The sequence below is a fragment of the Cyrtonyx montezumae genome, unplaced genomic scaffold, assembly GCF_038088225.1.
Source record: "Cyrtonyx montezumae isolate F1298 unplaced genomic scaffold, pur_monq_1.0 scaffold_18, whole genome shotgun sequence".
NCBI classification, from domain to species: Eukaryota; Metazoa; Chordata; class Aves; order Galliformes; family Odontophoridae; genus Cyrtonyx; species Cyrtonyx montezumae.
This window is the reverse complement of record NW_027071914.1, coordinates 12,184,070-12,199,516: the sequence shown is the minus strand read 5'-3', so window position 1 is coordinate 12,199,516 and position 15,447 is coordinate 12,184,070. Positions and strand designations below refer to the sequence as shown.

The 15,447-nt window shown below is 42.4% G+C and overlaps 1 protein-coding gene across 1 annotated transcript; it reads right to left on the bottom strand.

Annotated features, from left to right (window-relative positions):
• Nucleotides 1-7,650: 7,650 nt before the first annotated feature.
• NMUR2 (neuromedin U receptor 2) lies at nucleotides 7,651-14,499 on the bottom strand. The gene is made up of 4 exons (XM_065734996.1): nucleotides 13,783-14,499; nucleotides 9,563-9,647; nucleotides 8,732-8,857; nucleotides 7,651-7,910 (listed from the first exon to the last, which is right to left on the bottom strand). Exons 1-4 carry the CDS (start codon nucleotides 14,497-14,499, stop codon nucleotides 7,651-7,653), a joined length of 1,188 nt encoding a protein of 395 aa, XP_065591068.1.
• Nucleotides 14,500-15,447: the final 948 nt, after the last annotated feature.

The window sequence follows — 15,447 nt, the reverse complement described above, 5'->3', positions numbered from 1 at the left end:
ATGCTGGTGTGAGTTCAGTCCCTGTGCTCTGATTTATTCCTCATGCTCTCAGCAAAGTGTGTTGGTTGCTGCTGTCTAACAACTCTTTCCTGACTGGATAAGTACAAATCTCTCATTCTCAGAGAAACATCTGACTTCTGCCAGTGAGGAATCACTGATGCTGTGACAAATCTCACCAGGAGCAGGTGTCCTGGGTAAGTAGCAGCCACTCAGCCTCAGGCAGAAGGCAGAAGAAATGTTCTTTGCAGCGGGGGACCTTTTGTGAGAGGTAAAGCCATGGTGGTGCAATCTTAGCTGCTAGAAGGTAGGAATATCCACTGCTCTAGTTTGTTCCCAGTTTCCTGAGAAAACCTTGTTATTGCAGACTAAGGAGAGGATAAGGTATGGGGACTGTCCTGGATCCAGTCCAGTCACTGTGTTTTTAACTGAATGGAAATTTTCAACAGGAGAGCTATCATAGGTACATGATTTTTAGCTACATAAATCAAGAGAGGTCTTTGACTGACCAAATGTGCCAATAATTTGAGGTCATCCTGGACAGCGTACACCCAGTATTCAGACTCAGTTAAACTCAGATTTTCACCCGAAGTAGATTCCAATAGGCAATGAAACAAGGTACATTTTATCTATCTGAATCAGGCAAGAAGAGGTGGAAAGCTTGCAGTGCCCATGGCATCTGCTTGAGAAAAACATTAACAGGGCAGTTTATTAAGATGGCTGCTGTGGAGCTCAGTGGTTGTGATGAACTTTGGCTGCAAAATGGGTGGATGGAATGCCTCACTGGAGCAATTGGGAGAGGGCTCTGGAGGGAGCAGGACAAGAACAGACCCATCTAAGCTGCCTTTCCCAGAGCCTACAAAGCATAGTCCAAGGCTCTCATTGCTCTTAACTGGAGGAATGTCCTACATGGGTCCCATTCTGGTTATAAGAGATACGAAATCTGTGTGTAAATAAATTAATTTGGAGTTGTACACGGGCAAAGATAATGAACTGGAAATAACAAAGGAAGAATAAGGAGGGGAAGAGACTGCAGATAAGATGATCTATTTCTCTTAGTTCCCTAACATCCTCTCTTGAAGCACAAAGCTTTTCCATTCCCAAGCATTTGACCCTGGTGAGAGTTCCCACTGGAGTCGAGCTCCAGGGCTAAGACTTAAAACTGCTTCTCCTTGGCTTTTAGAAATGGTATGAAAAACAGCACATTCAAGCCAAAAAGAGGACTGCAGAAGGGACCAGAATACTTAACAGTCAGCAAAGCATAAGTAAATAGACAAGTTATGATCAATGAGTTTGTTTGAATTTGACAGAGCTTTCCTACAAACATGGGGGAGGGAAGGGGAGTGAAACATTCCCCGCCAATGTGAGCTGTAATAAGGGACCTGCTGTTTTCTGATTCTCACTCTCTGTGAAAATTGAAAAGGTTAGCCAGGTAATTGAAATCGGGACTGGAATACAAATACAGTGTGCAAACCCTACAGCTGGTGGGAAAGAGTCGATCCTTGATGGAATCTCTTTGTGGCAAAAAGATGGGGGTTGCATGTTTGGGGTGGGGGAGGGTTGGGGGAAGGATTCTTCAACAGTCCTGTTCCCATGGGAAGGGAGGGAGGAGAAGAAATGAGATCTGAAGCGATCTGATGGAAGCTAACATTTATATGAGTGCTCCTTCCAGTTAATCTGTAAAAAAATAGAGGGAGCTGACTTGTGGATGGCACTCATTGTCGCCTCTTGGAGTAGCATAGTTTTACTGTGATTTGCTGGGTCTATTCCTTGCTATATACACAAGATTCAGCCCCTCATCTTGGAGATGAGGTCCACAAATGAACAAGATGTGACTGGCTCAATGTCAGCTGTCTATTCATCTTTGCTCTGTGCAGGGACAGGGTCAGGTTTGCATTACTGAAGGCCAGGATGGGGAAGTAGATTGTTACTGTGAAGCACCCTAGTGGGGAGGTAGATGATTTCCTTGAAGCACCCCAGTGTGTGTTGCTGTATGTGCCTATGTTGCAGTGCAGGATCCTGGCACTGATTCTGTAATGTAAACCTGTGTTGCTTTAGGTGTGGTCTGTTCTGCAGGAACAGGTAACTTGATCTGGGAGGAAATGCTGCTGGTCTCTGGGGAGCAGAGTAGTGTGGTAGTAGACAAGTTCATTTACACTCAAGGAAACCTTCTGGCTGTATTATTTCCCTAGCAACAAGCCAACTAACAGGAACAGTTAGTTTGTATGTGTTTAAATAAACAATATCTCCAGGTGCCTGCGTTGGTGTTTTATTTCCTTCCTCACAGAAAGACTGGGGAGTGCTTGGTTTCCCAAAACCGTGATGCTCTTCAGAGGTTTTGCTGCAGTTGCTCAGCACTGCCCAACCCAGCTGCACTGCAGTCAACATCATGCTGAAAAGCCTTCCCTTTGGAGGATGTCCATGGAATTTGGGTAGCTACTGAGCATGTTCACTGGCAGGCCAGATATCCTTAGTGCCCTTGTCAGCTCCCACAGAAGTCAGGGAAGGGATATGCAACCTTGGAAACGGAACTGGTTTCTTCTGGAGCACTGGCTATCCATGGACACTCAAAAAACCTTGCAGTCACACCATCAGAGCAGAACTAAACCTGCAAATAGGGTTCTCTTTCATTAGGAGAGAGTACATGTGGCAGAAGGATGGACCTAGATCTTCAGAAGTCCCCAGCTTATGAAAGCATCCCAGAGGCACTGATGAACAAAGTGGTAGGTGGGCCCTCAGAGATGCTGTTCACTTCTCAGTGTTTTGCTGTGACTTCACTGTGAGCCACTTGCTTTGTTCATTTGGAGCATAATTTGCTTAGTGAGTCATTTCTCTTGTGTTATAAACAGTATAACTTTGAAGGGACTGATGAACACACCTGCTCTGCAGCCTTTGAAACAAAGAACATACAGCATTTCAAGATGACCCGTACCTGTACCAGGTAGGTGTCTGAAACAGATCAGATGAATTGATTTTAACACAGCCTTTTTTCCTTCTTGGTTGTAAAGGGAATTCAGGGTTCCTCTGACGGACCTCTTCATGTAGTAGACTTCTGAGATTAAGTTTCTTTTAGAAAACTCATTTCTAGCCAAAAAAAGCAAACAAAAGCCTGTTCCTCTGGGAAGGAGCTTTGCTGCGTCTCACAGCATAATATAAACTGAAGAGGAATGAGAAAATAGTTATTTGGACTCTTATAACAAAGACTTCAGTGTTTCATTAATTAATCAGCTATGCCAGCGGGAAGCAAATTATTTCAACAGCTCTCTTACTCCTAAAAAAGCCCCATCTTTAAAAATTAAGTGGATTTAAGATAATTTCCCTTTAAAAAAGCACCTGCAACTCTCCAGTGCTCTAGACGGTAACAGCCTTCTGCTTCTGGTGGCAACTGGGCCAAACTTTCTGTGTTTGGGCTACAGTCAAAGCCAAAATGTGATCTCAGAGGGAATAAAATGATCCCTGCCTTTTTTTTATGCAAGATTTTACAGTGAGTGTTCCATCCTGACAACCCCAAATGCATTTACTTTCCTGGACATTGAAATCTGCAAGGCCCAAACGGGGTAATTCTCTGCAGAATCTCTTTCCGACCTTTTTTATCCCCTCACTCCCTCTGAAGGACTTTTGCCATCATTACATCTGCTTGGAATTAATTCTAAAACCAAATTTTTGTCCTTGCAGGAGTGACAGGTTATTTCATTTCTTGTACTTTCCTATTATCGCCCTCAGTTTATTGACAAAGGAAAACCCTCATATTATTCTCCTGATTTTGTCACCATGATTTTCCCTAGCTTAATTTACATCTGACTTGGGAATGCTACAGCCCAGCAATTTGCTGTGCATTTACCAGTTAGTGGAACAAGGAATCTCAGTGGAGGAAAACCCAGTGAGTGTCTTAATAAGCAGCAGAGAAAATGAAGCAAATTATTGTAAAGAAGCAGATAGGGAGAGCAAACCTGACTGTCACACAGCCTGGGAAACAGCATTTTTCACTCTGGGACCTTCTCCTGGCTATGACAACCATGCTGTCTAATTTTTAACCTTCTCCACTGATGAAGCAGAGCACTTTGGATGCAACAATCCACCCTGGGATTTGTGCTGTATTTTCATGCATGTAAACCAGCTGAAGTAATTCATTTTTTTTTAACTAGAATTAATGTGATTGGTAGTAAGTCCTAAGAGTCCTGCATCCAGTGCTAACTGAACCGCCAGGAAATGTTCATCTTTTGCCACTCATGTGAAATTAGAGGGACAAGGACCACTGGAGGATGGATCAGATGTCAGAGGAGAGATGTCAGTAAGTTTATTTTCATGTTACACACAGGTGCACGTAACCAACTCTGTGGCTGAAGTGTTATGTTTGATTTTACTGACAAGCCATGGCTTACACGCTGAAAACACTGTAGTTCCCCAAACCTCTTTGTATCATCTTAATAGAGTTGTCTGTCCACTTGGCTGTCAAGCTGTTTTTTTCAGTATTGAACCTGGCGCTGGACCTGGGTATCACTTACAATTCAGGCAATTCTTCTCTCCTTTAAGCACTTCCTCATAACACATTACAAACTGCCCGTGCTTTGCTCACAGTGCTGGAGCATAGCCCCCACACTCCCCTGCTCGTTCACTCCTGTATTTCCCACAGGGGAAGAGAGGCAGAGAAATAAATCAATAGGTGTTTCTGCCTAGGAGGTCATGCTTGACTTCAAATAAATATATTTTCATCACACTTTGGGGGAAAGTGAGTTGTAACTCTTTTTCTTGCAGCAGGAGTTGATCTCAACCATTTACCAGCATTTTTCAGCACTCGGCGATGGAAGTGCTAAACGTACAGGTAAAGGAGTATCATGGGCTTTCATGACACAGCTATCCATCTTCCCAGTATTTTTACATTTGTGACCAGCTTCCAAGCTAGGGTAAATAACAGAGCAGGGTGATAAATAACACTCAGGCACTGACCTCTCGGGAAGAAAAGCCACCAGTGGACATTGAACACTTCTTAGGGACAAAGTGCATTGACTTCTCTTTAGGAACCCTCACTTTGGGTAGAGCTGGGCACTGAGCTGTGCTGTCTTAGAAAAAAGAATTTGGGGTGTTCATCCTCAAACCAGCCCACGTTTTATTCACTGCATGTATTTTATTCACTGCATGTATTTTATTCACTGCATTTATTTTACTTTTTAAAAAAACTTAGCAGATTTTCAGCATGTCCCCCAGTGACATTTTCAAAGAACGCTCACGTTGACACAAGGCTAAATGGTTTCATCTTTACTTTTGATTTTTGGTCAAAAAAGCTCGATAATTTTTGACTTCTGAGTGACGCCCAACTTAATGTGTACAAGGTGCTTTTGGGACAAAAAGAAGATATTTTGTTCAAAACTGAAGTTGTGTTCCTGGCCATTTGATTCTCAGTTCTCTGTTTAAAATTTCCCCCTTCACACACACTTTTTACTCCCACCACTTTCTCCCCTTCCTAAAGCCTTTTCTTCTCCTTAAGAACAAAAATGTGGCCACTTTTTGTAAGATCACACAACATCTTCACCCTACAGCTTCCCATTTTGCCTGCAGGTCTGTGTGCTCACAAGTCAGAGATGCATTTGACATCTCTGAGCTTTGTAGCCAAGGTTGTCATCTTCCATGGAGGGAGGAGAACACGACACTGTCAGGTCCTAAATGAATGAGATGCACTCAGAGAGCTACAAAACCTTGGTAGAGGAGTGTTCTGTCACCATATGATGGATGCGTGAGTATGTTGAGCTACACTCTCTCTTTGCTGCTTTGGGATCTAGGACAGTGCAGAAGACATGCTTTCAGTGGAATGCAGCTCAGGTGGATCCACTGGGATCAGTTAGGGTGATGCACAGGTGCTGCATAAGGTGAGGGAGGAAATCCCAGCCCCTCAATGGGAATAGGAAAACAAATTTCATTTATTCATCGGTAGAGGGAAAAACGATATTGCAAAGCTGGCTACAGCTGGGAAGTGCTTGAGTGTCCACTTGGGGGTGGCAAAGTATTTCAGCTGTGTCTTTAGGGAGAAGGAATTGTCTTTTCACTCCAGAGCCTTGTGTGTGTGTGTGTTACCTTTTCTTTGGCTGTTTCTCAAGACTGCAGCTAGTAAAATGGCTTTGTTAGGAAACATAAGGTAAAATTCCCCAGGCTGCAGGAAAATGGCAGTCATTGGTTATAGTGTGACCCCCAGGTCTCACTGCAACCAGCAAGCAGAAGAAAAGTGAAAGACTTTTGGGGAAACAAGGTAAGAGCTCACCATAGTAGTGTTACAAACCATTCCTCCTATGATGAGTAATATCATCTACATCCCCAATGACTAGACTGGAATAAGCTTTGATGACACATATAGCATGCCATCATTCAGAAGCTGATGTCCTTATCTACTGTGAAACTCTTTACAGAAGTCCCAGCCCCATGATGACACACAGAGGATGATTTTCCATGCCAAGCCTGAGCCAATTGTGCTGGCTAAACCCACTTCTGTGCTGTGATTCACAAGAGAGCTGTTTCTCTGAAACACAGCAAATGTGCTTTGATACTTGAGACACAGCAATGTATGAAGTTCTTTCTCATGTGAAGAATTCAACTTGGCCCCCTTCCCCACATCACCTTAGGGTCCTCACCTCGCATCCAGCAGAGCTCGTGAAGTCATCAGCTCGGATGTAAGTGTGCTGTCTTTTTGCGTGATTAGAGTGGAGAAGAGGTTCACAGATCTTATATTGTTATTTGTGGCAAATCCTGAATTCAGCATATACAGAATCACTGTAAAATACTATTTTTTTTAACTTGCCTTTATGTCAGCTTCTCTGATCTTGCATATTTGCCCTAATTTCATGCTTTTCAGGCTGTTCCCTGGTAGCTACTGAGCTTTCACAGATCTTTGACCTGTGCAGTCCGCCATACCACAAGAAGGTACAGCAGCAATTTCTAGACTTTTAGAAGCAACCCATCTTAGGGTAGCTTTTGACAAAGTGATTTGAGGGATCAGTCGCACACACGCACAATATTTGCCTGGATCAGAAAGCAAAGGCTTGCTTTACGTAATTTTCAGTTCATTTTTCTTTTGGCCCAGAAATAGTGGTTTCTGGATGCTGGTGCCTGACGTTTATCAGCCCAGCCCAGGGCTCATTCACATATACTTGATCATATTGTCAAGAGAGGCTTAAGAAAGCTGCATCTCAAGGTTACAGGAGAGATAAATGAGATCAGCCTTCTTAAGCTAGAAGAGGGCAGGCAAGGCTCGTCCAGAGAGTTGCCCTGGTTTAAGCTGAGCAAGAGCTGGCCTTCAGGCTGGTGCAGAAAAAGGCTATTAGGTAAGATTTGGATAAACTGTGTCTGTCTTGTGCTTGTAGCACTGGGAGTATGTAGTTTTGTAGAATAGGTCTTTGCTGAGGAGTTTGCAGCCAGGAAGCTGGGATTTCCAGCCTTCCTGTTAACTTCAGGATAGGAAAAAAATGTCCCTTCTGACCCAAAGCATTCTATGGTTCTATGATTAATAACTCACTAATGACAGTCTCCTCATTCATTTATTCAACAAGACAGTCTGTGAGCTCCTCTTTCTGAAATCAGTCTTTCAGAAGGCTGTCTTCCCTTTCTATTTCCTGCAGTCATTTTCTTCAGCTCCCCTCTCACTTGAATGCATCACACCATGGCAAATCATAGACCAGTGGAGAGCTGAGTACTGCTGACAGATGTCCTGTTGGTGCCCGGCACACTTGTGTCTTCTGCAGAGTCCATGATATTGTGGTCTTCGACCACGAAGATGCTCTGCTGGGTGGGAGTCTTGCTGGCAGCGTGCTTAGGGGCCCAGTGCTTGCAGCCAGGGGAGATGACACTGAGGAATGCCATCCTGAAGCGCTGGGATAGGAGGTTGTAGATGATGGGGTTCACTGCAGAGCTCAGGTAGAAGAAAACACCTAGGGGGAAAGGAGATAGAGACCTCATTTGTGGGTGGAAAAAAGCAAGAAGAGAAATGAAAGTGGCAGATATTATTAGCTGGAGTTCTCCATTTCCAGCTGTTCTGGAACCAGCTCTCTTGAGCTGTCCTGACCTGCCTGCAGCATAGCCCTCATCCCCACAGTGTGATCTGCACAGCTGGTGCCCCATCACAGCTGCCATGAGATAACTTCCAGACAAGGGGAGCTAATTTCTCGCAGCACCCCAGGACAATCGTATGAGATTGAGTCTGTGTGAGCTGCATAATGGCCACATTCAGTGTTTTCCCATGGCATACTGAAAAGAAGTGTTCTCGAAAAAAAGCTCTCATTTTATTGTTGGGCCATAAATACTTGGTTGTATCACTCAGCTCTGGGCAGGAGGTAAGTCTGCTGTCCTGCCAGTCGGTAAGGTTTCCTGCAGGACAATGCCTGCTGCTGTGTATTCATTAGAAGCAGCTGAATGACAAAAACATTCATTTCTGAACATTTCCAATATGGAAAAACAGCTGGTAATGATGCATAATACCCCTTCTCTCTCTTTTTTTATTTTCTTCATTTATAGCAAATATTCAGACAACTGTATTGGACAACATCCTGAATGCTGCAGAAACTTGCCAGCTGTTTTTATTTAAGGCACATGTCTTGTCACTGTCTACCAAATCCAATAAGCTTTTTCACACACACTTCATGTCACATAACAATAAATGATTATATACTTCAGGTAAAACTCTTATACTGCTTTGTTTTGTTTTGTTTGTTCATTTGTCAGCACCTAAGCAAATGGAAGGAGAAAGCTTTACCTGACACTACATGAATTAAATTGAATATATTAGCCAAAGGCTCAGTCCATTCCACAACAAAGCTGAAGAAGAGACGATCTATATGGAATGGAGCCCAGCAGACAGCAAAAACCATCACAAGGACAACTACCGTGGAGAAAGAGAAGAAAAGTTAGTTATGCAAGGATGCAGCTCAATTGCCAGTACAGAACAAAGCTAGCTGAGAAAGTGGGATGAAAGATTCAGGATGAATGAGAAAGTGTTCTCCATGCAGAACTCGCCCTCTGCTGACTCTAAGGATTCTTGCAAACCTGTTCCAGGTAGGAAATGGGAATATCTGCGGGCACAGTTGTGGGCTGGTTTTGGAGAGCAAGCTTCTAGTCCAGAAGGTGACTTAAGCTGCCTAAAGGAATGCTATGAAATATTGAAGCTGATTTATGTTTTCTGCATAAACGTCATCTCGGTAGCAAGGTGAACTTTGCCTTAATAGCCCTTAATTATAAAGTATTGTGAGTGCTTCAGGGACAGTTGGAACACCATTTCTCCAGAGTGTTGTCCAGTCTGTGAGTTCACCTTTTCCTTGGGAAGGTCTAATGTTTATTTTCACTTCGAGAAAGAAGAAAATTTGATTATGAGACTTTTAATGATCTTTAATGAGCCTTTTTTATGATCATTAGCCATGGTGTGTACATTATGCCCATTGCTATGTAGCTTTCATTTCAGGACTCGGTCACCGAACATTTCAGTAAAAATCCAAAATGTTTTTTTCATATATATGTTCCTCAGCTGTCTGAAGTAAACATGCACACATTTGCCCATGGTAAACAGAAAACAGCAGGACCCACTACTTACACAACATCTTGGTGACGGATTTTCTGGATGGCCTCTGGACATTCACAGATATTTCCTCTGCTTCCAAAGATCTGTCTTCTTTCAGCTGGCAAAGGGAGGGAGGCAGAAGAAGGACTTAGATAGGAGATGACATCCCCATCATGCACTTCACTTTTTGTATTTTGTAGCTGTAGTGTGAGTTTAAGAGGGCAAAATTTGAGACAACTCACGACTCCTTGAAAGAAAGCTGCATTTAAGTTTCAGTTTTAAGTCTGCGTTGAGTGTTGAAGCCTCAGGTTCCAAACAGTGTGCAGATTGTCTATATCTGAGAATGCGTATTAACAGCAAATTGATATTGCAATTCCCTACTCCTTTCTCACTGAGTCAATGTTTGGTTCACAGTCTGTTCAATTTCAACATTATTTTCTCTTCTAGCAAAATATTCTTTGTTTGTTTTCCTAAGAGAGTTCCCCGCAATTAAGCACAAAGCAATGATCCACAAAAAAACAGAGAGGTCTTAGTGAAACACAGCTGTAATCACTGGAAAAAAATTGTGTACGATTCAGAGGAGTTTGTTTCATGCCCTGAGTGTTTGGACTAATTGCTATTCAATCCATCTGATGACAAAGATCCGTGTATGCTCTGTATCAGACAGCACACGTGATCAGCGCAGATTCAACCACACGCTGCTCAATTACAAGATTTTACACTTTTGCTTTGCTTTCTTTGATTTTGTTTGGTTGCTTTTTTTATATACATATCAGTTTTCTAAAAAAAAATAGATCCACAGAACAACATATTATTCCCCCCAAATGATTATGCTTATCCCTCATACGCTTATGGTGAGAGGCACTGATGCTTTGGAGATGAAAAGACAATGGCTATATAATCAGGATGAAAACACAATTTTGCTTTGATTATAAATGGAATCATCTATGGAGACTGTGTAATTGTACCCAGCTTCTTGCAGTGAGAACTGCTGATTATACTACAACTTCAGAGCAATGCCTTTTTTAACAGAGAGAAACTGGAAACAGAACTTTAAATTACATGGGAAAGAATATCAGGAACGAGGGACAAGATAAAAATCAACCTGGACTTGAAAACATGAGAGTTATGCCATTTTTCTTATCTGTTTTGCACAGTGATTTTGTTTCCTGGTGTTTGACTGACAGTATTAATCTGTTATGTTGTTGTTACCCCAATCTAAGAGACCTTCTGCCAATGCTTTATTCATAAAACCAATAAAGGAGAAACACATGCAAATTGAATTATGTTCAATTACAGTGCAATTCAGCTTCCTGTATTTTACATTATTCCCTTTTGTCACTTTAAGTCCTATCCACTGTTGCTTCAGAATAGGATCAGCTGATTTGTAACACATCTGGTGACAAATGTCTATTTGGATTGATTAAAATCCCAACCTTCCCTTCAGAGGTTTTCAGCCTCAATAGTAATTTATCCTGTGAATATTCCAAAGGTAGTATACAGTGCTCTGACACTGAAAACAGAGGCACACATATCTTTATTTTTCACCCTCCTCCTGTCATTTTGATGATGCTTTAAGGCTCCTCTTTAGCCTCAAGTAGTAATACGTGGGGGTGTAACTAGTAAGAACAGTGCAGCAGCTCCAATTTAGTAGAACAGTGAGTCTTGAGAAAGGAAGAACGAAATGAGACCTTGACAAAGCTTGTAGCCTCAGTTCATGCCAGTGGCATAACAGAAGTACTACCAAGGTGGTGGCTCCTGTTACATCACTATGGATGTGTGAGACTGTAAAGAGTTGCCTGGAGATGAATGTTACTCAGTCACTGCAAGAGACTTATAAGTGTCTGGAGCAAGAAGTTGAAAATTGGATTTCCACTTTGACATCTTTATTAGCTACAGCATTTCATGTTATAAGTCACGAGGCAGAGTGAAATTAGGGCCTCACCTATCCCCAGGCAAACATGATGAGTCCACTCAGCAAAAGCAGGACAACATTTTTCTGTAAGTTTCCTGCAAGTTACTGACACAAACAGTGATCAAATGTTCACTCCAGCTGATGGAAAATGTGGTGCTTAGGAGGTACACGCCTTCTGCTAGGGCACACAGTCCAGCCAACCTGAGCGATCTGTCTGGTGCTGTTGGGACCCAGTTGCTGAACTGCCATTGCTGCCCTGTGTGCTCTTACCTCATTTTGCAATGTGGGAATGTGTTAGTGGGTCAGCTGAACAAGCTCCATGTTGAAGGGGACAGACACCCTCCCTTCTCCTCAAACCGTTCTGGGCTCTGCACAGATTAGCCAAAGGTAGCCAACATCACCAAGTGATTCTGGTTTTAACAGCAAGGTATTTGAGGGACAGAACAGGTTTTGATGAGAAAATCGAGACAAACTCCACAGTGGCAAGAATAAGTTGCCTCATGTGACAGTAAGAGAAGTGTTGGACTCCTAGAAGAATTTTGCCTAAGTGTGGTCAGTCTGGTCACATCTGGTCATCTATTTCCCCTTTGTAGGTCTCTCAGGTAGGTGTGTACATAGGTCTCTGGACTCTCTACACTTTTCATTGAATGTCAAAAATCCTAGCTATCTCCAATACTGGAGCTATCTATTGCATTATAGTATTAAACCAGAAAGCTGTAAAATTAAATCCAGGTTAATAATGAGGTGATGACATCACCAACCTGAAGTCTCTGCTGGCCATGAATTACCCTGTGAGGAAGACAAATATATATATATATATATATTTTAAAGTAATAGAATTAAGAATGAAGTCAGCAACCATACGACAGGGTACCCTTTCACAACTGTCTAACATGTCACACATGCTTCCTTCTCTGTTTTATCCTGAGGCATGAACTCTGGAGCCCTGGCAAAGGTTGAAGGAGAAACTGTATCAAGAAGATGCCCCTTCCACAAAGTTTGCTAGAAGTTATGGCTCTGCTTAATGAACTGGAGCTGTTTTGAATTGGAGCTGTTGTATGACCTTCAGATCAACTCTGAGCTTTTCCACTACTCTTTATGAGCAATACACGGCACTCAGAAGACTGTAATGTTGCTGAAGCTTCAAGGTTACATCAGCTGTGAGTAGATAAAATGTGTCTTCTCTTGAAAACGACACACACGCCATTCCCCCATCATTTCTATTCTATGTCTATAGGTCCTTCTGCATCCTATAGATTTCTGGTAGATAATCCCTGTGGCTTTTCCTGGGTAGGGAAAAATTGCTTTTCAGTAGTTGCAGAGAGTAGTAAATACCACAACAATAAGACGGTGTATGAACTAGCACAGATTTGGTAGAATTTCTTGCACGTTATTTGGGAAGTTCATCAATCTTTACAAGCATGTTGCATTCCTTTCTTTCTCTGTGATCAGACACCGCATTTTAAACTCTAAATTACATTCAGTGCAGTGAGACAGGATTCATATTCTTGAAATTTATGTAATGTAAGAGAAGGAAAAAAACACAGACTCTCTATGATTAGAAACACTGGGCTACACAGGTTAATAATACTGTGATGCTGATTATTTTATCCTTCTATTTAAATAATGACATTTGGCAAAACCAGTCTCACTTTCTGAAGAGAGCCCACATGTGAGCTCTAAGGTAACCTTAATCAGTGGTGAAAATGTGCTGTAGTTATCTAAGGAGAAGATTGCTGAAATTGCTGGCTGCAGCAGCAAGGTAGCATTTCAGTTTATGACAGCTTTGTGAGTTTTAACAACTGAATATTAACATCCTCTCCGGGGAAGGAAAAAATAAAGTGGTGTAATGGAAATTCCACAGTCACAAGAAGAGGGAAAACAAATAATATGTACAAGATTCTGTCACCAGCCTACTTCTCATTCTTTTCACATTTTCCTTCTGTTTTATTTCTTTCTCGTCCCTATCACAGAGGTGTAAATCTCCGGGAGGCTGAAATCATCCATCTACAGAGCTAGATGTTTAAATAACATTCAAATGTGAGAAGCAATAGGCTCCTTTTAAAAAAAGGTTGGGCTATATTATTTCAAAGTATAGCTATATTCATTTGAGAGCAGGATTACAGTAAAGAAGGGGTGTTTCCAGGAGTTTCAAATAGATACACACACACACAAAAATAAATAAATATATATATGTATATATACACACACACACACACACATGTATATATGTGCATCTTTTTTTGGCAAGACAGATGGGCAAGAAAAAAGTTGAAATCACAGACACAAACACGTAAGAATGAGTTACAGAAACACTGAGCATTTGAGCAGGACTTACTCTTAGCCCCATCAGATAGTACAGCACACTTATGACCCCCATAGGCAGCACATAGAAGAGGAAGGAAGTAATCTGGACAATCCAGTTGTAGATCCACATGGGTGCGACCACAGTGCAGGTGGCAGAGCCAGGGACCAGAGTGCCATTGGGGAAGTACTGCAGCATGATACCATGGGTGCTCATGTTGGGGAGGGCGAAGAGAACAGAGAGGACCCAGAGCACCACGATGGTCCTCAGGGCACGCTTGCGAGTGCTTTCCAGCTTGGCACGGAAGGGATGGAGGATGGCAAAGTATCTCTCCACGCTGACTGTGGTCACACTGAGGATGGAGGCAAAGCACACCGTCTCAAAGAGAGCTGTCTTGAAGTAGCAGCCGATGGGACCAAACAAGAAGGGGTAGTTGCTCCACATCTCGTAGACTTCCAGTGGCATCCCAAAAAGTAACACAAGCAGGTCTGACACGGCGAGGCTGAAGAGATAGTAGTTGGTTGGGGTCTTCATGTTCCGGTGCTTAAGGATCACCAGGCAAACTAGGAAATTACCAATCACCCCAACAATGAAGATCACAGAGTACACCAGAGCCATGGGCAAGAACAGATGGCTGCGCTTGGGCCCACATAGGAAGGCTAAATAATCCTCCGTGCTGTTTAAGTACCTCCTGAAATGTTCCTGTAGAGCAAGGTGATTAAACCAGGAGGAATTGCCAATCCAGGCCATTACTGGACCTGCTGAAATGTCCCACAGCTGAAATCCAGCCCTCTTTAAGTTCCTCTGTGCTAGTTCACTTACTTTTCGCAGGGAGAGGGAGAGAGGAATTGTCTTGTCAGACCTAGATGCACAAAACCACGGAGAGATGAGTGTTTGCCTGGCTCTGGTTGAAGGTTTGCTGTTGTAACAGCTGTTCCCCTGCGAGGAGTCCCTAAGCCAGAAAGCCCCTCCTTTCACACATATTCATTGGTTCACTAAGTGCATTAGATTATAGAGTAAGAAAAGAGGTTCTGGCTACTTGTATTGCCTCCTGTAGCAGATACATATATGGAAAGAGAAATGTGGGATTCAGAGAGACGGGAACATGAAATATAGGATGAGAATTTTGCTGTGTGCTTGTATTTGTCAGACAGTGGGAAAACAGTCACAAAAGAAATTGTATTCATACTGCATCCTGCTATCCACAAGTGCAAAAAGAAAGTCTGACATGATTTTATTTTTCAGATCTCTGCTGATTTTTATTCTGTTTTCTGCAGCAGTAAGTACTAGGAAACAAAGTGTGACTGGCAGAAAGTCACCCTGTTTTTGTAGTCATTTGTGTGGAATAGATATCCGTACACTTTCAGCCTCTTTCTAAGGACTATTTATTATTTTTCTCCTGAAATCCGACAGGGTTTGAATGGCTTTTCTTATATCACAATATTTTTTACAGCTTTCATAAGGGAGCATTGTGTCAAAGTAGACATGAAATTTGCACTGAGGGTTGGAAAAAGGGGCTGACTGGAGATTTGAGAATGCTGGAATTTGATCTCATTTCAGGACCAGATCAGGAATCTTTCTGAAGATCGTATTACTCCAAAGATGGATTTAATGCCTCTAGAACTAAATATACATGAATTCTCATAAATTGCTTCTTCTTGAATGAAAACCATTCTGTAAATGTACTTTCTGATCTAC